The following is a 25,119-nucleotide window of genomic DNA, read 5'->3' on the forward strand; positions in this document are numbered from 1 at the left end:
CAACTTCTGTCTATTTCTGAAAGACCATCTTAATAATTAAAAATTACAATAGGTTGAAGAGTTGAACCAGCAAGGGTTCATCACACGGGATAAGTTTACAACCATCTCAATAAATAAATTATTGTCATCTTCCACCACTAATGTTGCAAGTATAATAAATTTGATCAATTAAATCTAAATAGTTTTCACTTGGGCAATAAAATTTTCTTATGAAAAGTTGTAGCTTCAAAATGTGTTATTAATGGTGCTTAATGTCATCCATGAAGGTAATTGGGAGGATTAAGAAAAAAAATTAAGAAAGGTGACATTTGGAGGTCAAGGGTATTGCCATCACATGCAATGGGATGAGAATCAGGGAATCGAGAGAGGGCATGCCAATTGGGAAGAGTTTTAAACTTTATTAAGGAAAAAAGGAAGGACCAAATTTTTGGTAAAAAGGTATATTAGGATGGCAAAGTTTGAAACCGCAACTAATTGTTCACACAAGATTTTGGACAAAAAAATCTCTATACTTAAATAAGTTGAGACTAAGATATTTGGTATCAATTAGGCTTAGCTTGTCAAAAAGAAAAGTAAAGGACTTCCAATTCACAACATGAACTTACTAAAAAAGGGATAGTACATACACACAAAGTGAAACTCTCCCATGTTAATCTAATATCTAATAAATCATGCATATGGTTGATCCTACAATCATCTTTATATCCATTCAATGGAGTGCCTTTTTGGATAAAGCAACTTTTGGGATCACATCCATTCAATGTTAACTTTTCCTTATAGATGGCAACCTTACAAGCACATCCTTACAGACAATTTATTCGTAATTTTTCAATAGATCTACATCTTCTATTGGAATTTCATTCTACTTAGATTCTTATTAAGGAAAAACAACACATCACATCTTAATCTTTTTAATTTTTTTAATAATTACTTATCAAATAATGAGACACCTCCATTTTTTATCACTTCTGCTTCATTCATAAAAAAACAACTCATACCTTTTGACATCTTTAGAAACTATAATTATAGTTTTTCCCCATCATGTATCTCATTCATATCACATTTCGAAAGCCCTCCTAATAGAACATGTTACACATCATATTGTAGGAAAGGAAAAATTAGCTTAGACTTACATGATATTGTTAACAACTAGTAGTACTATTAAAAAAAGGGGAAAAGGGAACTTAAAATGGGACCATATTGTAATGTTCATTTTTTAAAAATTAAATCAAGTTTGAATTCAAATGACGATCATACATTTTTTAATAAAATTATAATGAAGAGGACCTTGAATGAGAAGGTCTCTTACAATTAAGATTTATTTTTAATAAATCCTCTTAAATATCAATTAAGGGCCATACAAGAAATTGGAGAAAACTTTTTTTTTTTTTTCAAATCTCTATTTGAGAGGACAAGGAGGCGGCTATTTTTTTCTGATTTGTAAACAGAAACCCACAATTCCTTTGAGTGATTCTGATTTGTAAACAGAAACCCACAATTCCTTTGAGTGATTTTATGTAAGTATCATCATTGGGCCGAATCATTGAAATCTCAAATTGATATTAAGATTACACTTTATGTTGAAAGGTACTGTGATTTTTTAATTAATTTTGCATTCTTTTTGAACAAAAATATATAAGTTTGGGTTGCGATCTGATTATAACGAGTGGTGACAACTAGATACCATCTGCCTTGTATATATCATTGTCATTTTATGATTGTTGGTTCCTATTGATACAATACGTCATAAGTGCAGCAATGAAAAAAACCACATTTATAAACATCATTATTTCTAAGGGAGCTGCCAATGGTAGCATAACTCAATATGGTATATGCAGCTTTTGTACCACTTTCGTAATAACAATGTTGGTTTGGATTATGGTGTGCAGTCCTTTCAAATCACTGTCACGGCTAGGGCATTAATAATCGTGGCGGTTATATTATTGGTTCAAATTTCCAATTTGGTAAGGTTGTTTATACTCAAGTGCAATGTTTCATCACCTCCCGAGCGCTTCCAATTGTGAGAGTTATGACAAATCTACAGTTCATAAGTTGTTTGAGAATCTAAGCAAGTTGATGTTCATAGCAGACCTAATAGCTCATAATATTCCAAAGAGATTTACAATTACTTTACATGATTTATTTCAGAATCTAACAATTCAAAAGACATAATATAAAATCTTCCATCCTGAACATTACACACATACCTAGATTACCAACTTGCCAACAATTTAGAAACAATTTTAGTAGTACATCAACACAACAATAGGAGATTTTAAAGGAGCTTATTTGTACTATTCAAGAGGCAAGTTTGACTATTAATGTGAATTGCTTTGCTTTTCATTCTACACCTTAGAAAAAATAGTGCATTATAAAAAAATATTGTCACACGGTGCCATATAGAAACACTTCATCCCATATGACATCGTAATACTGCCTCATTCTCAAAATCTTGCAAGAACAAATACCATTCCCATCGAACATACATGATAGAAGAGTCGGCCTGGCAACGAGTTACAAAATACATTACTCACTGAACGATTATTAATATTTCTACATTGCAATGAGCAATAAATTATAAACTTTTAATCATCTATAAAAGAGTGTGGCAAACTTACGTAAGGCTAAAAAGTCAACCTTCCAAATCACATAATAATCTTAGGACAAGATACCCTTGAAATTTTATCATCTCATAATTTTTTGACCAATGTAACAGCATAACAATATGAATGAAAAGGATATTGCAATTTAATTAATCGAGGAGCAAGACAGAATGACCGATGTAACAGCATAACCGAATGCATGAAAAGGATATTGCAATTTAATTAATGGAGGAGCAAGAATGAAGTAATACCAGAAAACAGAGCAGTCTCGAAAAAAATTAATGTCCTCCACTGACAGCTGCCAAATTTGTTGTGAATATCATTTAAGAATGTCTGCCCTTCAAACAGTGAAATTAATGTAAATAACAAAACCCCCAGATTCACATTGCATTCAGCCTTGAGTGTTTTATACAGCTTCGAGTGTTTTAAACAAAAGTTGAGTGCAAAAACAGGTCATCATACAGTGTCGGGCCATCAGCTTATTGGCATCTTCTACCTGTTATACGGGTGATACCTACCACCACTTCGGCTACCACCATAACCTCCACCATAGCCTCCACCAGAGTATCCTCCATAACCCATACCACCATAACCATCAGGGTCATAACCACCTCCAACACCATATCCACTTCCATATCCACCAACATAATCAGCTCCAAAACCACCACTAGCGTAACCTCCACCATACCCACCAACATAAGCACCTCCATAACCACCACCATAACCACCGGCTGATCTGTGACCACCTATGTATCCTCCATAACCATCACCATACCCATAATCCTCTTGGTCAACTCCATAACCACCCCTTCCGGAACCAGAACGAGAACGGGAATCTTGCATTGCATTTTTCGGTTCCGCTTTCTTGATCTCAACCTGAAATACAAAGTTGGGAATAGATTCTTGAACATCTAACAGATTGAGAAAAAACAATATCCAGAGCAAAAATACTACATAAACCTACCTGCTTTCCATCAAATTCATGAGTCTTTCCTTGGGTAAGGATGTCTTCAACTGTTTGCTCGCTATCAAAAGTCACAAATCCAAATCCTCGTGAACGGCCAGTGCTATGGTCTTGCATAATTTGTGCCTCAACAACACTGCCATAGCTTTTGAAATAATTCTTGAATTCCTCTGTTAAATTACAAGGAGTCAATTAGAAATACCTAACATTCTTAAGAATCTGTTTTTTTCCCAATTGAACACTTTTACTATAAAGAAGCCGTTCTCTACGTAGTGAGGTTTTTATATGTAATGTTTACCTTCAGAAACCGAAGTAGGCAAGCCACCAACAAAGAGTTTCTTTGTCTTTGGCCCCTTCAGCAAGTCCATGCTTTCTCTTGGAATTGATCGCTTCACCTCAACCTGGATGTTGGTGAAAAGCAAAGCAAACAAAACATAAATGGCCAAACTGTAGCATACGAATCTTGCTAAGAACACACCATTATTTATAAGAATATTACTGATGTTCAATTTCAGAAAATAGCTAAAATATAAGGCATCCCAATATATTAAAGATCTAAAAATACAATGCCAATTACCAGACATGTAAACATGCATAGGGGGGGGGAAGGAAGATGTTTGAGACTTATTTATGAAAAACTGAGGTTCAGTACAGAATAACAAATTGCTTAAGGTACAATGGTAGGGGTAATTTACAGTTGGGTGAATCAGGTTTAAAAAGATAAATCCCACACTGCTAGAGAAAACATGTAAAGGGCTTAATCATTTGTCATTAAGGTAACTCTATTAAATTTTGCCCTCTTGAAGTGAAAAACTCGATTTTTGCAAGAATTTAGCTTTATCTAACAGCAGTGGCAATATCCAGCATAGAGGACTGAATAAACAATAACATTTAGAGTAAAGATGATCAATTTGTGTTACATTTATTTTTAACAGCATTTAAGCCAGTTTATACAAGAGAACGATAAGTAAAAGTGTAGACAGGCAAAAATAGTGATTCAAGAAGAATGTGGGCGTAGCTTGTTGGGAACCATACACGAGTGAAATTCTGCAACTCAATCATTTAGCACTTTATGAAGAATCAAAATGAACTTAACACATAAAGAGCCGGATAGTTTGTGGATTAGATTTAATAGGGAAAAGAAGAGAAAATTAGTGATCAATGGACAGCACAAATTGAAAAGCATGGAAGAATAATGATATCTTCCCACAACTGAAAACTGTACCCAATAGCGCAGTTATTAGCTACAGAGATCTGATTAGAATAGTAACCACAATTAGCAACTCCTATTTTATGGAGGTAGCAGCAAAATCGTTCAAGAAAAATGTCATGGGGAGTGGAACCACCAATTTGGTGAAGGAGACCCGTAGCCGAAAAGGGGATATTTTCGCCATCTATTTCATATATTGTTGAATTCAATTTGCAGATAAATTAACTCGGAATTAAAAATACACAAGATTAAAACAAACAACAAACACAAAACATTGGATTTTACGTGGATCACCAATTTGGCTACATCCACAGGAAGCAGGGAAAATCTCTTTATATCATTTCTGTTCTGGATTTTACATACGGTAGCTCATACTTCAGGAAATACTTTTATCATTATTTTATCCACAATGTTTTTTTATGTATTTTAAAGTCATTACACGGAATACCAAGAGGCTGCCAATGGAGGGAAAGTTAATAAGAAGTTCAATAGCTGTCCGTTGGACTTCACTATCCAACAATATTGTCCATATGTCCTGAGCAGCACTAGATTTGAACATGTGCCTCCTTTATCAGACAAACACGACTCACCACAGGCCGACTAAAGATGTAAAATATTTGAAACAAGGATGCAATGTCTATCAGGATGAAAAGGGAATTCAGAACAACTCACAGTTCTCCCATCCAAGGTATGAGTGTGGCGCATAACAGAGTCGACAACGGAAGGGTCGGAATATGTCACAAAACCAAATCCCCGAGGATGACCAGTGCCTCGATCTTTCATTATCACCGAGTCTATTATTTCTCCATACTTTTTGAAATGCTCCACCATTTTCTCTGCGGCACCATTTACAATGTGAAAACCCTAAAAACAAAACCTCATTACAATCCAAGAAACTTTTCTTTATAATCACAAATACCTGTAGTGGTTTCCCATGAGAGCCCGCCGATGAAGAGTTTTGCTCTATATTTACAAGAAGGATGTTTATGTTAGCTAAATGACCAACTCCAGAAGCTACTCTATTCCGATCTAAGCTATGCTATGAGCTTTCCTAAAAAATCCAGAGCTAAGGCATTCTGAGGCAACTAACCCTGAAGCTTTCATGGTGGTGATGTTGGAGTCCTTATCACTCCCACTCCCTGTCTTCAATTTGTTTTTATTGCTACTGTTATACCCTCCTCTTCCCTTGCCTTTCTCCTCATTCCTCATACTCTGTTAAAATCAGAAAGCAGCCAGTTCAATCTTATAACGTTTCCAAACTATTTATTCAGGTACGAATCGCGCCTCTTTAATTTTTAGGGTTTGTAATCGCGTATATATAAAACTAGCAAATGAGAAAAAAATATGTAAAATGTGGAAACATATTATATGTGTTTATTATTTTATTTAATAAAGTTATATTATAATGTAATTAATATTAATTTATTATTATGTTGATCAATGAAAAAAGAGCTACCTTATAGCAATTTGCCGCACACACATAGAACTATTACATTATGATATGTAATTAATATTATAATAATAATTATATATTTTAATATTTCTATTGAATTTTATTTTATTTTTTAAATGTTTTAATAGTAAATTCATATTATATTTTTTAGAGATAAAAAATCATTATGATTAAATTATTATTATTATATTATCATATTATTATATGTTTATTTTATATTCATTCTTATTCTTAATCTTGAAAAAAAGGTGGTTTTTTTATGTACGAAGATTTTTAATCTTCCATGTTACTATTGTAATATATTAGAGTAATTATAAATGGCAAATCTCTATGTTTCTATGGGTTCAAATTGTCTAAACTTTATAAATAATTGTTAAATGCATGTTGAATCATTATCAATTTATTTATGAGACATTTATAAGAAATATTTTGCCATAGTAAATTATGTATTTGTAAAGGACAACTCTCTAGAATTTTAGAGGCATGTTATGATTAATCCACATATTCATGAAGACCATTAAAATTAATCTATGGATGACAACTAATTTTGTCAATACCATCATAGTACCACACTAACTAATAAGATCACAATCTCTTTAAAAATCACAAAATATGTTTTAAATCATGGTATGAATCAACCAATATTTATATTAATCATTTTTAAATCACATGAGATTTGCCACATTTTTACTCCATCATTTTACAATTTATTGGATTTTGTCAAATTTTAATTCATATAAATACACAATTAAAATTTTGGATTAATCTCTTACATATTTCGTTCTACTCTCAATTTATATTCAATTCTTCAACCTTTACAACATTTGAAAATGTTTGTTTTAGACACCATTCTTTGATTTCTTGTATGCCTAATGTTTATTAAAGATTTATGTCGTCACTAGATAAGTCATGTTAGTCCATACATTTTATAACACATAAAGACTTCTCACTCTTCCTTTAAACATTCTAACCTTACAATAACTTCAAAAAATAGTTATTAAAAAAGAAAAATGTATGATAAACTTTTAATCTTGATAAAATTAATATCTTTAATAAGGTTTTAAATTAATTAGATATTAAGGGAAGCAATACCATCATACTCATTATTTTATATATATATTCTATGTTTACATTTTTTTATTAAATTTTTTTAAAAAAATTATAAATTTTTTCTCATATTTATTAGATAAATCTTGAGTAAAAAATACTTCTCTACACTAATATTGAGCAAGTCTATTATCATAGAAACCCCTCTCACTTTTTATTTTCTTAAAAGAATATGTACACTTCATCTTGAAGTGTGATTAGAAATGTAGAATATGTACACTTCGTATTGAAGAACGACTAGATGTCTCTCACTATATAAGAATACCAAAATAATTCATATAAATTAAGTCACTTACAAATTATATACACCTCACTCAAATTAAGATGTGTGCTCCTCTCTTTTTCATTCAAACAAAGCAAAATGGATACATAAAAAAGAGCAACAAATAGGCTCCAGAAATAAGAAAATATTAGAATAGTATAATAAATTGAACTTGATTATCAATGAAACTCTACAACAAATTTAAACTTTGAACTTCAAAAAACTTTGCATATATTTGGAACACGTGGTGTCTTTCTCATGAAGTTGGAAAACTTGATATTTAATGACATCCAATAATTTACTAATCTTCACCTGCTCTTTGGGTACCCCTTATAGTTGAGGGAATTGGTTATGCAAGCAGCAAAAGGACCTTGACAAGACAAATTTATTGACATTTAATAATTAAATTTATACTTTGGCAATGGGGAGTTGTGGATTCCAAACAACATGAGACTTATTGAAGAGATTGTTGCAGGGGAAGCACATGTGGGATGTGGTCAGGACTACTCGGTCATTACCCAGGCAGCAGCTGCTCAGAGTTTGTATGAGACTCTTCTGAGCTCTTTGGAGAGTAAGTGACCTCGCTCTCCTTTCTGGTATATGGTTTCCTTTTTTTGTCTACATCCTCTAAGGATTGCATACAATACTTTACAGACTGATGAGGTATATGGTTGATATCTTTTAGCTATATGTAGATCGTTCTTCTCCTCTGTTCCCATATTTTGTTGTTCTTGGGGCAGAGGATGTCGAGTGGACATAGTTTGCCCTTTTCTTTCCTTTGGCTCTATGTCTGCATTTTGATCAGGAGGGTAACGACACACGGGCACCTCCTCCAATGTACCAACTTTATTACCAATATAGGTGTTGGCATATCCAGCTATTTACCGATTAAAAATAAATAAAATTAAATGTATACTTTCATTTTTAATTTAATTATTAAATGTCAATAAAACAGTCTTGTCAAGGCCCTTTTGGTGCCTGCATACTCCTGCAGTTGAGAGCTTAAATAAACTATTAGAGTTATCTTGTATTAGCTAATAATTATTTATTTAATTATTAGTCTATTATACTCTATGCTTAAGCTAAACTTAGGCATTTAATAATACACTTTATCTTTTTAGGGTTGCACATATTTTGGGTTGCACACCTTCAGAGTTGCTAATATCCTTTTATAAGGATTGTATTGTACTTTTTCATTTAATTGATTCCCTCTCTGAATGATAATCTTCTTCTTCATAGCCATTATTGTGTTTTTGCCTCCATTCTTCTTTTGTGACAGGTATTTTGCTTGTAGGTGTTCTTGGGATCTCTGAAGTTGTATTTTCTCAACTTCTTCATGGTATCAGAGCCTACATCTACTATTACTTGTTCTTGAATTTTTCAGAATATTTTTGGAGGTTAGGGCCAAAAAAGACCTCATCGTTGGCTTCCAAAGGGTGTTTCCAGTCATTTTGATATATAATTCAACCTATTTCGGTGACAAGGGCATCTGGGCCATAATTTTTTCATTGGCGCGCTTTATGAGGCACAAAAATCTGTACGACTATACTTGCAAATGCGTAAAAAAAATAATAATTTTTTTTTTTTTACTTTCTTTATGCCCTAAAAGAGGGTTTTTTTTTTCTTTTGGCTGTAACTTGGTCATACAGAGGTGCTTTTTCAAAAACTTTATATCGTCGGAAAGCTCTTTTCGAGCACTCTTCAGATTTGGAGGTTTGATCTTCTGATTTTTCTTTTTTTTAATGGTGTTTTTTTGCTATCAAAGCTAGAAGTTTCTTATTGCACTCCGGGAGACATAACTTGAGCATCCGAACTCTGTTTTCGAAAACTATATATCGTTGAAAAGCTTGTTCTGTGCACTTTCCAGTCATATGAGTTTTCTTTCCAGATTCTGCTCCAGGTATATTTTATTCAGTTTTTTAATTTTTCAGCACTGTGGTGAATATCTTGGATGTTCTAGGTCCTGGGATCCCTTTCTTTGAGTAGGATGTCTCATATTTGGATGTTCTTTATGTCTTTTGATCATTGTAGACATTTTTTCGTAAGCATTTTCTTTATACAAATACACTGAGATAAAGTGTCACTATGCATTGTATACTTGGGATCTTGCACATCTTGTGCCTTATTGTACATGCACTACATTATAAAGTGTCATGGGGGGGTTGATGTTTGTTTTTGTTTGCCATCTACCTTTGTCACGTGAGTGTTCCTTCCTCATCATTAGCCTCATGATGTGTGTCAAGTGAGTGTTCCTTCCATGACACTATGTACTTTCTTTGCACCTTCGATGTTCTTGGTTCTTCGTCATGCAGTTCTTGTTGGTCGTCCTTTTCAGTGAACCTATCCCTCACCCGTGTCCGCATTATGGGGAGTTTTTCATGTTGTTCAAATACTTCCTTGGTTCATTGGATCAACTCTTCAGGCTTTGGTGTTTTATGCCATCTGTATCTTCGAGTTCGGTTGTTTGCCATTGTTTGCCATCTGATTTGAGTAGTGTTATTTGAGGGCACTCATGCAGATTACAATCTTCTCTACCCGATCATCTTCTATTTTAGTGTAGGTTCTTTAAATCGACAATTATTCTTCGACGGTGTTTGTAGGTTCTTCATGCTTCAGTGATTCTTCTGCTCTTCTTTTGTTCCTATCTTTTGGAACATTCTTTTTTGGAGGCTTCTTCAGTCCTTCTCTTGCTTTTTCCATCTCTTTTTGGAGTAGAGTTATTTCCCACGTGGTTTTCTCTATTTCTTCGATTCATAGAGATTTGGTTGTGATTAGGTACTTCATCAGGTCTTGTTGCAGGGACCCAAATTTGCCTTCAGCATGTAGTTGCTTTTTGCTTTCATCCATTTAGTTTTTTAGCTACTCCCTAAGTTTATCTTAAGAGGGGTGTTAGAGTTATCTTGTATTAGCTAATAATTATTTATTTAATTATTAATCTATTATACCCTACGCTTAAACTAAACTTAGGCATTTAATAATACTGTAGGTATTTAATTATTAAATACACTTTATCCCTTTAGGGTTTCTTTAGGGTTGCACATATTTAGGGTACCTTTAGAGTTGCTAATATCCTTTTATAAGGATTGTATTGTACTTTTTCATTTAATTGATTCCCTCTCTGAATGATAGTTTTTTTCCTCAGAGCCATTATTGTTTTTTTGCCTCCATTATTCTCTTGTGACGGGTATTTTGCTTGCAGGTGTTCTTGGGATCTCTGAAGTTGTATTTTCTCAACTTCTTCATAAACAATTTGAAAAATGACATTTGAGTAAAAATTTAATTATGTGAGATTCCTAATGAATAATTTGCATTGAAAAAATTACCAAACATCTATTTTTCATATATTAAGTAAAAAAGTTTGTCTCACATAGTTTGTCACAACATTATTATGGAAGCCAAGTCCCAAAACGGCTTCCTTCCAACTTGACACATGATAAACAATAGCAAGGAGATGTTTGAAATTTTCAATGTGTTGACAAAAAGGATGGTTAAACATTCATGAGTGACAATTTGACGTGCAAGAGTTTCTAAGTCAAAATCTGAATATTAACCTCAACTTTAAACCTCCAAACTTGAGCACTTAAATTCCAGTCGAGAGCTCTCGCCATTCAAGGTGATTCTGGAAGCTAAGGGTGTCTATTTGACCCAGTTTTGGATGCATTGCGAAGGTAGTGACGTCTAGGAACCCTCAAAAGTGTCTTGTATTGATTTTGAGTGGATTTGATTGGTATTGGGGTGTCTAGTTACAATTTGGGGCTGATTCATGACACCTAGGACCTCGTAGGTGGTTTAAGGTCTTCCCCTCGACTATGTTAACATTAATGAGGAAGCCACATTACTTCTAACTAAAAGCAGCCACGCCTCTATCCAACGTTAGACCACGCTAGCTCATGCAGCTCAACACGTAACGTCACACTTGGCCTAGTTAAAGTAAATTCACAAATACTTCTACACAGAGCGCCACAAAGATTGATTCACAATGGTTTGCAATGGGGGACGTAAAATCGCAGGCCAAGGAAATAGGCGAATCGGTGAGAGTTCCTGTGCCCAACACCAGAATTCCTTTTGTGGGTCATGTCGACAGCCTTGCTCTCAAACAGGTCTGTTCATTTCTCCGTCCCCTGTTTTATCGACCCTCTGACCATTTTACTCTGATTACTCAGAAAACTGAATGAATTAAATTGTATGTTCAGCTGATATGTGGGTCCATAGCTGGTGGGGTGTCAGGCGTAGCTGCCGCACCCTTCGAATTCCTCCGTTCAAAAGCTGTTGCAGGAAAAGGAGGAAGTTCGGTGAAGGAGGTTTTATCAGACACCATTCGGAAGGAAGGACTGGGTTTTATCAAAAAGGGGAGCTTCATATCTTCGATCATGAGAACTTCCTTGCAGAGAGGGATTCTTTTTGCAACATACGAAGCCGTTAAAAGGTGGGAGGAGAGAAAAGTCGGAAAAGATATGAAATGGTTGCCTGCCCTGCCAAGGGACGTTTCAGTGGCCACAGTTGCAGGGGCTGCCGCCGCTTTTACCTCCACTCTGCTCACATATCCGCTGAACACGGTTGGAGATAGAATGTTTCTCAAGGTAATATTTTGTTTTTGGGATTTGTATATCTATCTATCTTGTGTTGAGCTAAGTTCATGTGAACTTCGAAACTACAATTAGAACTTTCTATTTGTTGGTGACGAGCACTATCAATTGAGTTATCCTTCTCAGTTCTCCCTACCAACTGAGCGAGCTATTGACCCCTCTAGTTAGTCCATCATTGATCCAAGTCTGACTTATTTTCAAAATCCTTGTAAACCTTCACATGGTGAGCTACCACTTATATGGACCAGCTAAGGTTAGGACTCCCAATTGAGCTGCTCATTGTGTTCTCCCAATTGAGCTGTTCATTGTGTCTGCTCAGTGTGTTCTACCAATTGAGCTACTCTTTAAATGAGTTGCTCCTTAAATGGACCAGCTAAGGTCAGCCTATCATTGATCCATGTGTCGCTTATTTCTACCATCCCTTTCACTTATTTCCAACATCCTTTTAAACACTTCATGTGTTTGGGGTTCCTAGTTTGAGATGAGTAGCTAGGATTAGAACGCAGGACACTTTCTATTTGTTGCTGGAGTGCTCTACTGAGCTATTGACCCTTTTTGGTCAGCCCATCATTGATCCGAGTGTGGATAAACCACACTACAAGCGTTTGAGGTTCTTAGTTTATCCTAGTGGCTACATCCAGCTAGGACTAGAACCTAGGACTTTCTATTTACTGGGTGTTTGGGACTCCTAGTTTGATTTTGGAACTCTACCAATAGAGCTATTGGTTGTTTATTTTCAACATCCCCTTGAATCACATTATAGGTGTTTGGGGTTCCTAGTTTGACTCTCATACTACATGTTGAACTATTAGAACCTAGGACTGTCTTTTTGTTGTTGGAATGATCGTTCAGTTGATTTCTCTTTGACCAACCCATCATAGATACAAATGTATAGCTTATTTCCAACATCTTGAACTTAGCAAGAGTGGACTGTGGTATTGATTACTTTATTTTATATTGAATGACCAGGGAGAGGAGTACAAATCAATGAGTTCTGCAGTGGTCAAGATTATAAGGAAGGAAGGAGTGACAGAACTATATAGAGGGCTTGTTCCAAAGCTGGTAAGCATGGTACCCGAAGGAGCAGCAGGATTCTATACCTACGAAACTCTCCGCAAATGGTACACTGAAAACTGGGGTGAAGAAATTGGGGTGCTTCCTTCCTTGTTGTTTGGAGCAGCAGCAGGGGCCGTCTCTACCACTCTCACTTACCCTCTGGACAACATTAGGACCATGATGAGTATGAGGGAGTTGCCCACAGGAGGCAAGGCTTTGGCACAGCATGGAAGTATGTTGAAAACTTTGAAAGAAATTGTTCGGAAGGAGGGTGTGGGATTGAGAGGTTTGTACAGAGGAGTTGGCCTTCGCTATGCTGAAATAATTCCTGTCACTGCTCTCTCTTTCATGACTTATGAGATTGCTAAGAGGATTCTCATTGCACGTCACAAGGAAGAGCCACATGAATATAAAGGATGAATGAATGTGTATTTCATGTAATCTTGTGCTGTAAGTTTACTTGAAGTTCATAAGAGATTTGCTGTTTTCAGTTTTGTTAGTGCTTGAACTGTAATTACAACCCAAGTGGTCACTCTTCTTAGTAGTTTTGGGTTTACTTTAATTGAAATGTTCCTATTGTAAGAATCAATGTAAAAAACGATGTTTCTTGTAAATTGCTAAAATATCAAGAACCTACTTTCACATATTTGCAGAATTCGGAGTTGATTTTAGTATATTCATTCACTAAAGTGCATTTTGTAATTCAAAGATGAATCTATTTTAAATGTGGGTCTAGATTGAAACCTCCCCTTAACCATTCTCTACTTCAATGTCACTCTTACAAATTATTTTTATCAAATGGGTTGTAGCTATTCTACTCAAATCTATAATGGTATCCAAAATTTATGTTTTCAACATTGACAATCTTATATGTTTTCAACATTGACAATCTTATCTTTTGCTTTGGATTGCCAAATATTGTTATTATTAATAAAATGTGATAACTTGCTAGATAAAATCTATATTCAATTGTTTTCTACCCATATTATCTATAAGGGAATAGCTATGAAAATGCTATAAATAAAACTATTGACTAAATATTGTAAGCTTCACATACAATTAGATTGCATGCCATATTCATTAATTCATGGGATCGAAACCATTATGCCTCTTGAGCTTCAGATCATATATTCGAGAGTCTCCTTAACTTTAGTATTCTTAATGATGCTATCTATAGAGAAGAAAGGTCAAAAGAGCTCAAAACATTGGATAAACGAAGAGAATTGTTAAGAGGTCAAAACATTGGATAAGTGAAAGAGCTAAATGTCATAGATTACACATCATATTCATTAATTACACATCATATTCATTAATTCATGGGCTTGAGATTCTTTCTTTTACAAGAAATATTGTAAGAGCCCAAAGCAAACTTATAACAAAGGAATTGTAATCAAGAGAGTATTTCTGGATTCGATTGTGTGAAAGATTTTTTGTGGAAATGCTCTCTTGATTATATGATAAATTGTGGAAATCTCTTAGAATTGAAAGCAATTGTAGTCATTCATCCTAGTTGTATGAATATCTACAGTTGTATGAATATCTATAATGGATTAAAAGCCATTAAAAAGATATATTATCATACATCTTTTAAAATAATATTATCGATAAGCTACTTGGATGTTATATTACTTGAACATGTTTTGAACATGTTTTATTACTTGAAAATAGCCAATAAAAAGATATATTATCATACATCTTTTAAAATAAAATAACATTACTGATAAGCTACTTGGATGGTGTATTACTTGAACATTATTATCATACATCTTTTAAAATAATATTATTGATAAGCTACAATAATACATCTTTTAAAATAACATTATTGATAAGCTACTTGGATGTTGTATTACTTGAACATGTTGTATTACTTGAACATTTTCCAGTATTGAAATTCACTTTCAACCCATTTGTTCCTTTATCTACTTTCTTACTTAAAAGTGTTAATGCATGCACTTGTCTAATCTATATATGCCTAATTGCTAATCAATATGCTTTTGTGATCACATTTTGTCTATCATTTTCCTTACATATGTTTATTCAATTCTTTATCCCTTATATCAAAGTGATAACACATACATATATACACTTATTTGTGATGGTTATTATATGCTTTATATGCATTTTTTTTACTATGCTATCTTTTTCACCTCTTTTTCAATTTCTTACATTTGTTGAATGCAATTAATTAATGACATCTTATACTAGACTGACTCATGATCACATTTGAGTAGTTATATTATTTTATAGAGACATCACCACATCACTTAAAGTTATTACATCATGTGAAGTAAAAAACTGTATATTCTACAATTTTGACACTACAAATTATTCTCATTGTAATGTCTATCTCACTTAACATATTAAATTGTGATTCATTTAGCTTAGGCTTGACCTCTACCATACTCTTGATGTCAAATAATTGTCTTGTGACATGTTAATTATTTTTTTATATATTCATACATGTTCCCTATGTCTATTTAGTGTCTTGCTTCCACTCAATAAAGTTTTTGGCCATGTCATATTTAAACATTAGCATCGATGTGCCACCATGTTATGATGGTATCATGCTTTTTATTTTACCTTACAAAATCTTATTTTTAATCATCATACAAATCATTTAAAATATTCTTTTAGGTGTTTTATTGACTCTTTGGGTTTCCTCTTATTGGCTCACTCATCAATATCATGCAATTTACAACTCTTTATCTTGAGAAAAAACTTGGTGAACAACATTCTATGAGCTTGATAGTGGTATGCTACACCATGTTGTTTAAGGTTATAATTGTTCTTATGTTTATTGGCATGAGGAGCGTGCATTTATCTTCTCTATTTTCATAATGAAAAAAATCATTTTTGGAGGACATCTCACTATTTGCAAGTGCAACTTCTTTTGCCTAAAACTAAGACATAATCTTCATATCTTTTTCGAGATGGGTAACACTGGTATTCATTTTTTCTTTGAAATCATATCATGGTTTTCAACTCTCCATATTCACTCGAGAGTTTTTATGTGGGTCTCTTACCATAATTCTCATAATTGACCTTACTTTTGCTCTCACTCTACCACTTCACTTCTTGAGAGAGATTTGCAGGTAAATACTATATATATATATATATATATATATATATATATATATATATATATATATATATATATATATATATAATTAACACTTTGAACTCCATCTCCCATTTTGTCTTCCATATACACTATTTTCCTTGAATCCCTATAGACTAGAGGTGATAGAACTCATAGGAATTTAGTTTATGTTCTTATATTCTAGATGTGCTTTAGATTAAGCGTGCACACAAAAATTCAATTTTAAATTCAAATTTATCCTTCCATTTTGAATATATGTGAAGGTTGGAAGACCATACTAGGGGCTTGACCATCTTGACAAACTCCTAGGCAATCACCAAATTTGCTTCTATCCTATCCAAGATAGATGATATTTGAAGGTTCCATTTATACAAAATTTTGAAATCGCGTGTTCTTTTCTCATTTTCTCATTTTATTCGTTTTAAATTGCTTTAGTATTTTAATGTATGTGATCATGACATCCTAATTTTTATTCATGTTGACAACTAGATGGCCTTTCTCTTTTTGAAGTTTATATAAAAATCTTATCAATTTTGGATTTGATCTTGTAGGTTTAAATTGTTACTTCAACTATTTTTTTTATCAAGTTATTCTTCATGTATTGTTCCATGTCACTTTAACTATTCTCTTATTAGGACCTATAAATTTTATTTTTGGAGGTAATATCTTAATGATTAAAGTTCATATTGACTCTATTCATCATTTTAAAACTATTTATTTTGTATTCCCTTCACCATCTAATATTTCTTATAATATTCATTTGGCAATGCATTCTTCTTCCATTGAAGTTGATCCAAAAGAGTAATTGAACTCATAATCGCAACATGATAATTTAACATCATTTCCATTTCAATTTCATTTCTATGGATTTGAATGAACCATCTAATTTACTAATCACTCACATTTAATTAACCATTTTATCAAACATAAGGTGATGTTCAATAGTCTCATCAAGTATATAATGAATAATAAATGTAGAAAGAACGAGATGTGATATCCTTCCCCACTAAGAGCAGACATTGTCTCAATGTCTTATTACACTCATCTAAAAAAATAAAAAGTTAGAAACCAATGCAATCAAATGCGTCACTCATAAGCAAAACAAAGTATCAAAAAAGTATCTCAAATTAAAAGCAAGTAACTCAATCTAAGTCCTCAAATGAAGAAAAGAATGATCTCCCATATGACACTATCCACAAAATATTGGTCTTATTGGACCTTGTATTGAAAAATATCTCTATTATGCAGCTTAGCATTGTGTTGATCCAAAATTTGGATGGGCTCCACCAACACCATTCCTAGATCCTCGACTTGTAAAGCATGCCAATCAAGTATATGAGTAATGTTAGGATGATATGGCTTAAACAAAGACACATGGAACACATTACAGATGAGAGCAATAGCAAGTGGTAAATCAAATTTGTATGCTATTGGGTTAATCACCTCCAACACATCAAACAAACCCACAAATATCAAAGCAAGTTTGGATGGTTTTTCAAATGATATGGAACTATTGTGAGGCTTGACCCTCAAAAACACTTTTGTCTCCCACTAAAACTGTCTTGAAATCTTGTTCTTATTTGCATAACTCTTTTGTCTATATGATGCCTCATTCAATCTTTGTTTGATCAACCTCATCTATTCCTCCATCTCTCTAATAATATCTAGACCAATCATAATCATGTCTTCCAAAATATCCCTACTAATGGGTGTACAACACTTCTGCCCATAAAAAGCTTCAAATGGTGCCATACCCAAAGATGCATGGTAGGAGCTATTAAATGAAAAATTCCACCATTGGAAGATATTCTTCCCACTTATAGTCTCGTTCCATACGATGCATCCTAAGGAGGTCTTCAACTACTTGGTTCACTCTCTATTTTCCCATATGTCTAAGAGTGATGTGTTGCATTGAAATTCAACCTTGTTCCTAAACTCGCATTCAAATTCATCCAAAATCTAGAAGTTATGCAAGTGTCATGATCTAAAATGATCATCTCTCGTACTCAATACAACCAAAAGATCTCTTAGAAAAATTTCTTAGCTAAAGTCAAGGATCCATCCTTAAGATTCCTTGGAATGAAATACCTTGGTCAACTTATCCACCACAACCAAGGTAGCATCATGCTTATTCTTTGACATAGGTGATATGTAAATAAAGTCAATGATAATTACTTGTCATTTATACTTATGTATGTCATTAAAATACAAAATCCATGATGGGTGCACATTCCTAGCCTTGACTCATTGGCACTCCAAGCATCGAACCACAAATCAATGACATCCTTCTTAATTCTTGACCAAAAATATATAGATCTCAAATTTGTAACCATCTTGGTCACTAATGGGTGCCCTAAATAAAGTTTGTTGTGGATTTTCTATAAGATCAACTTCCTCAAATCTCCTTTATTTGGAACATGCATCCTCCCTTGGTACCTCATAAATACATATGATTCAAACACATAAGCATATAATCAACGATTAGAAGGATTTTCATCTAAAGCTTGCTTCACTCTAGAATAATGTTCATCTCCTGATAGATTTGGAACCGCTTATTTCCTCAAATTAGATCTCGTTGTCACCATGATTACTAGGTGCCTCCTTCTGCGAAGAGCATCTACTACTCTATTCTCCTTTCCCTTAATGTATTCAATCCTAAAGTAATATTAATTGATAAACTCTAGCTATCTTATTTGGTGAGCATTGAGATTGGGTTGAGTAAATATATACTTGAGTCCTAAGTTGTCTGTCTTCAAAGGCTTACCCAAATGGTAGTGTCTCCACGTCTAAAGTGCATGAACCATGGTTGCTAAATCTAGTTCATGTGGTTCATAGCTCAACTCTTATGGCTTCAACATCCAAGAGACATAAGCAACCACTTTCCCATTTTGCATGAACACTCCTCCTAAACGTCACCTGATGCATCGGTTATCATCATGAGATTCCCATCAAGATTGGGTATATTCAAGATAGGAGTTATCATGATCTTCTCCTTCAATAGATGTAAAGCTTGCTCATACTTATCATTCCACTCAAATCTCTTCCCTTTCTTATGAAGTGAAGTGAAGTGAAGTCCAATGAAGCTACGGAATTTTGTCACACTCTATGGTGTACACCACTCCCTAGTTTCCTTAATCTTCTTTGGATCGGCTACTATGCCTTCCACTGATATAGTTTGGCCTAGGTAGTGTACCTTTTCTTGGTAGAAGGTGAACTTGGATAACTTACCAAGAAGTATTTGCTCCCTCGAGAATAGTAAAACTATCCTTAAATGATTATCATGCTCCTCAATTGATTTAGAATAAACCAAGATATCATCCAATAATATTAGCACAAAGTCATCAAGGCAATCCTTGAATACATTGTTAATTAGATTCATGAAAGATGTTGGAGCATTAGTTAACTAGAATGGTACCACTGTGAATTCATAACGAGTCTCAAAATTTGTCTTCGAGATGTCCTCATCTTGATCCTCAAGTGATGATAAAGAGATCTGAGGTCTATCTTAGAGAACATTGTAGCTCGTTTCATCTGATCAAAGAGCTCATCTATCTTTGGGAGTGGGTACTTGTTCTTTATAATTGTCTTATTTAGAATCCTATAGTCAATGCACAAGTGCAAATTCCATCATTTTTCTTCACAAAGATCACTTGTGTACCTCACATAGATATATTAGGTCTAATAAACCCTTGCTTCAACAACTCTTGTAATTGTGTCTCCAATTCATACAACTCAATGGTGGTCATTCTATAGGAGCTTTAGATTGAGACTTTGTCATTGGTACCAAATAAATTGAAAAGTCAAACTCCCTCTTAGGTGGCAATTTTGTCAACTCTTATGGGAACACATCTAGAAACATTACGAGGATAGGGTAGCTATCCAAATAGGGCTTTGTATTATCAAGATCACTAACTTGGACAACATAAATGGAGCAACCCTTCCTTGAGGCCTTTTTTTTCCTTATCATGGTGGAAGCATTGGGTCGGATTGTGGAAAGTTGGTAAAGTGGTGCAAGGGGTCAAAGCGGTGACTCATCTCCAATTTTCTAATGATAGTCTGCTTTTAGGGTAGGCCTCTTTAAGTGAAGTGCAAATAATGAAAAGTTCTCTTGACAATTATAGTAATGTCTGGGCAAATGATAAATTGGAGAAAATCTGAAATTTATTTCTTTAATAATCCCCTTCAAAAGAAAGTTGAAATCTCTTGTATATTGGAGATGTAGACGGGTGACCTTCCTGGAAAATATTTGGGCATCCCTTTGTTTGTTGGTGTTAATAGGTCTTCTATTTGGAAAAACTTAGTTGATTTCTGTCTTCAGAGAATGGATGGATGGAAGAGTCGATGGTTAACCTTTGCAGGTCACATTATAATGCTAAAGATTGTTATCTCTGTCATCCCATTATTTTCCATGATGTGTATGAAGATACCATCCAAAGTGCTGAAGGTCATAGAGAAAAAAATGAGAAATTTCTCTTGGAATAGAGCGTAGAATGAGGATAAAATACCCCTTTTGGCTTGGGAGAAAATTTGTAAATCAAAGCAACAAGGGGGAGCAGGATTGAGAAATTGGCAGAAAATGAATGAAGTGATGGGAGCCAATTTGGTCTGGGCCATTTACAAGAATCCAAATCAGATTTGGGTTTAAATTTTAAGGTCAAAATACTTGTGCTATCATGAGGATTGGAGGATTTTCACTATTTTAAATCCTCCACAAGACTCGACCATTTGAAATTTCATTGTGTCTTATAGGAAAGTGGTTATAGAATATATTACTTGGCATATTGGTGATGGTAGAGATTCTAATTTTTGGTTGGATTCATGGGATGGCAAGGAAATTTTAGGAAATGCTAGTGATGTGGCTGGAGTTAGAAGGATATTATGTGATCTTTGGGGAACAAAGGTCAGAGATTATATGGAACCTAAATTTATTGATGGGAGATTGGAATGGGCTTGTAAGTAGACAGATGGGGTCTTGTAGGATCCAATTCACATACAAACAACATATAATATCTTCAAGAATAGAAGAATTTTCCTCTCAAATTAGAAGGATGAAGTGATGTGGTGTGGAGCTAAAAATGGAGTTTATTCTGTCAAAATTGGCTACCAACTAATTGACCATGATGAGAGAGCTGAGATGTGAGCAAAAAATCTATGTTGGGGTAAAGAGTGTCTTCCCAAGGTAGGAACTTTTGCATGGTTGGCAATTAAGGGTAGGATTCTTACAAGGGAAAGAAGGAAAATACTTGGGTTTATGGGACCTACAAAATGTGTTCTTTGTGAAGAGGAGGAAGAAAGTGTGGATCATTTACTTTTAAATTGTGAATTCACTTCTCAGTGTTGGAGAATGGTCCAACATAAACTATCATGGGAAGGGCCTTTACTGGTCTCTTTAAAGGAAGTGTTTTTTGAGCTAGCCAGTTTGCTCTAGTATGTTTATTTTTTCATGTGTTTGGAAAATCTGCCCTTCATTGATTGTTTGGGAAATCTAGAAGGAGAGGAATAAACAAATTTTTCAGGATAAATCAGAGTCTCTGGACAGAGTTTGTAAAAAAATCATTATTTCTATTGAGGAAATTATAGGTGCAATAGCCTCAAAATTCTCCTCAGACAAGGTGGTCTTCTCAAAAGAAGATACTCATATCCATAATTATTGGCTGAAGATTAAATACCAGACCGTTCATGGGCCTTCTCAGGTTGATCTGAATCTTTCCCCTACTATGTATGAAAAATGCGAATTACTGCAGCCAGGGTGGTATAAGGCCAATTTCAATGGTGCCTCTAAAGGCAATCCGAGGGTCTCAGGTGCAGAGGGTGTCATTAGAGATTGGCATGGGAATATTGTGATGTTGGGAGCTCAAAAACTTGAGAAGGGTACTAATAATGAAGTGGGAGTTCAAGCAGCTTTATTGGCGGTTCAGTGGGGATTGAAATTTGGAGTTCAAAACATGCACCTTGAAGGGGATTCACAAATAATCATTAATGCAATCATTAAAGGGAAAGCAAATGCCTGGATTTTAAATAAATATCTCCAAAATCAGAAATTATTTAAATTTGTCCAAAAATTGCAAGGTCACACATGTGAAAAGGACTAGAAAGGGGGTGACGGATGTGTTGTCCAAATGGGCAACATCATTTGATGAAGTGCACAAAACCCCCTTGGAAGATTTTTGAAATCTACAGGAGGCTGATGTGGCAAGTGATGTACAAGGGCATCATTAAACTTACTCATTTGGTGGTAAGGAGGAATGTGAGGATGGGATGAAAATTTATTTATAGTGTCTCACGCCCATTTCTGGCAGTATCGGATGCATGTTTTTGTGAGGCGGTGACAAGTATGGAGTCCACCTTTACCCTGTACACCTCTCAGCAACAATTGGCATTTGTTGGTGAGATCTCAGATAAGCAGTTGAAATGCATTTTCAAACATGTCGAGGATTTTTATATTCAGATGGTGACGATGTTGTTGGGGGAGAGTTTCCTCAAGACCATGCACAAGTATGGGACTAATGTCGATGTGGTGATCATGGTCTTGGTGTGGGGTTTGGAATTGGGAGAGAGGAAGGATGTTCTGGTTCAATTCATGAGACAGTATTCTGAGGATGATTGGTTGGATGGTCTGATTGAATTCCTAGAGATGGCAATGTCAGAAGCTGGTTTCGATGTTGGGGAAAGGTTGGACATTGATGGTAGTCACGAACTACATGAATTGGTCGCCTATATTCGCTAGCCTTTTAGTCTAGATAGAGATGAGCGGCGGGCAGAGGCGACTATTGCTTGGGATTCTCTCAAGCTTTTTTTGAGAGAGAAGGTGTTGGAGGCTCGATGCACTATGGTGAGTAGTTCTGCAAGGGGCGGTGTTGTGAAGCCAAAAGAGAAAAGGAAGGGCGAGAGGAAGTGCCTGGGGAAGAGGAGGGCCAAGTCGATCACGGATGATTGTGAGGGTGATGGTGTAGAGATGGGTGGTGGTGGTTGTGGAAATGTCGATGAAGGGCTGAGTAACTTTGCCCTAAATGTGCCCTAGTTATGTTGTGCATGGCGTGTTGGTGGATGATGGTCCATGTGATTTTCCTTTATGATGGTTTTTTGTATATGTATATAGTCTTGAATATCTATAGTTCTAGAGTCCTCTTTGTTTTATGTGTGTAGTGTAGGTAATGGTGTCTTCTGTAGGGGTGGTGCTTGGTGGGTTTCGGGGTTTATGGATTCTAGTTAGTAATGGATGTTTGGGGTTCCTTTTTTGCTCAAGTTTTGTTCAAATTATGTAATCCTGGAAAATTTTGTAAGAATGCCAAAGTATTAGTAGTTATTTGTTGTTCTCTTGGCAGTTGTAAGGGGGGTATTGGTTGATGGTGTTTGATTCATCAGACTTTTTGTAAATCTGCTATGTAATCTTTTTATTAATATAATAAAATAAAATATTATTGTCAATAAAAAAAGAGGTCATTGAAACCCTTGAATCTCTACATGATTCCCAAATTCATCCAAACACCTTACTATCTTATCTTCACAATTTACTAGAGACTTGTGTTCTACCAACCAATTGATCCCTAAAATCACATCATATGACCCTAAAGGTGCTACATAAGGGTTGATTTGTGTTTGAAAATTGGGAAGCTCTATCTCACCACAAATAAGACATGAGTCTACCATCTTTTATGCCTGACTACCATATTGAACCATCCATGAAATAGCCATATAATCGGATCTAACTGGTAATTTAAAAATTGCTCTTGGATCAACAGATATTATGTGGCTCCAATATCAATAAATATATATAGAAACAACATAGTCGTAGAGCTTACCCAAAAACTAAATATGTGTCACTTGAAACTCGGCTTGACAATTTTCAATAGCTACATGTATCTGGAATAGGCCTTCAGTTTCACAACCTTTGGCAATCTCCAAGTATGAAGTTGTCCTTGAATCTCTACCTCAAAATATAAATGTTGTGAATGCAGTCCAATCCAAGAGATGGTGAGGACCAAAAAAAATATCATATCACTTCTTAAGTAGTTTAAAATAATTCACATGCTATTACACATCCTCTGAGATCGGTAACAAGATAACGTATGAATACACCAAGCAACACATCAGTGGTAGGCCTAAAACATGTCTTCCAAATGAACAAGCCCAATGAAAATCCCCACACACCAAGGTAGGACCCAAAAAAAATGCAACACATTCTTCAAAGCAAGCAGAGACATCCAAGGATTCACCACAAGCAAAAAAATAACTTTTGTTGGTCAAACCTGAGAAATTACCTTAAAACACATATTTCAATCATAATGCACTACCAAATAGACCATCTAGCATTATGCAAAGCACATCAAGATGTTCCTTGAACATCCAATAAATCTCAAATCCTTCTTTCTTCTTTCCATATCAATATCATATTGGCATAACACAACTGATACAAAGTAGAGACACCCAAGGATTCACCACAAGCAAAAAAATAACTTTTGTCGATCAGACCAGAGAAATTACCTTGAAACACATATTCTGAACATAATGCACTATCAAATAGACTATACAACATTATGCAAAGCACATCAGGATGTTCCTTGAACATCCAATAAATCTCAAATCCTTCTTTCTTCTTTCCATATCGATATCATATTGGCATAACACAACTGATACAAAGCACTTCATTCTAGAGAGCTAATCATACAAAAAGCAACACAATCACTACTTGCACACCACAACAACTTTAGAAAGTTGAATTAAGACACAAAACAAATGTTATAAATATGTTCTCAAACCCTCAACACCTGGAACATC

At 34.6% G+C, this 25,119-nt stretch overlaps 2 protein-coding genes across 2 annotated transcripts; one reads left to right on the forward strand and one right to left on the reverse strand.

Moving 5' to 3' along the window:
* Positions 1-2,799: 2,799 nt before the first annotated feature.
* LOC131061004 (heterogeneous nuclear ribonucleoprotein 1) lies at positions 2,800-6,062 on the reverse strand. The gene is made up of 6 exons (XM_057994505.2): positions 5,868-6,062; positions 5,697-5,740; positions 5,450-5,613; positions 3,866-3,968; positions 3,568-3,737; positions 2,800-3,479 (listed from the first exon to the last, which is right to left on the reverse strand). Exons 1-6 carry the CDS (start codon positions 5,984-5,986, stop codon positions 3,096-3,098), a joined length of 984 nt encoding a protein of 327 aa, XP_057850488.1. The 5' UTR covers positions 5,987-6,062; the 3' UTR covers positions 2,800-3,095.
* A 5,504-nt stretch (positions 6,063-11,566) lies between these two features.
* On the forward strand, positions 11,567-13,887 carry LOC131061056 (adenine nucleotide transporter BT1, chloroplastic/mitochondrial). Its single transcript, XM_057994557.2, has 3 exons — positions 11,567-11,699; positions 11,793-12,179; positions 13,155-13,887. Exons 1-3 carry the CDS (start codon positions 11,589-11,591, stop codon positions 13,659-13,661), a joined length of 1,005 nt encoding a protein of 334 aa, XP_057850540.2. The 5' UTR covers positions 11,567-11,588; the 3' UTR covers positions 13,662-13,887.
* The last annotated feature ends 11,232 nt before the right edge of the window (positions 13,888-25,119 follow it).

This window comes from Cryptomeria japonica, chromosome 9, assembly GCF_030272615.1.
Source record: "Cryptomeria japonica chromosome 9, Sugi_1.0, whole genome shotgun sequence".
Classification (NCBI taxonomy): Eukaryota; Viridiplantae; Streptophyta; class Pinopsida; order Cupressales; family Cupressaceae; genus Cryptomeria; species Cryptomeria japonica.

Bases quoted from the DNA above. Each gene is read 5' to 3' on its own strand.
- LOC131061004 (XM_057994505.2), bottom strand. From the start codon at position 5,986: ATGAGGAATGAGGAGAAAGGCAAGGGAAGAGGAGGGTATAACAGTAGC. The intron at 5,741-5,867 runs GTTAGTTGCCTC...TTGTAAATATAG, and splicing joins ACCACCATGAAAGCTTCAGG to AGCAAAACTCTTCATCGGCG. The intron at 5,614-5,696 runs GTATTTGTGATT...ATGGTGCCGCAG, and splicing joins CTCATGGGAAACCACTACAG to AGAAAATGGTGGAGCATTTC.
- LOC131061056 (XM_057994557.2), top strand. From the start codon at position 11,589: ATGGGGGACGTAAAATCGCAGGCCAAGGAAATAGGCGAATCGGTGAGA. The intron at 11,700-11,792 runs GTCTGTTCATTT...TTGTATGTTCAG, and splicing joins ACAGCCTTGCTCTCAAACAG to CTGATATGTGGGTCCATAGC. The intron at 12,180-13,154 runs GTAATATTTTGT...TTGAATGACCAG, and splicing joins GAGATAGAATGTTTCTCAAG to GGAGAGGAGTACAAATCAAT.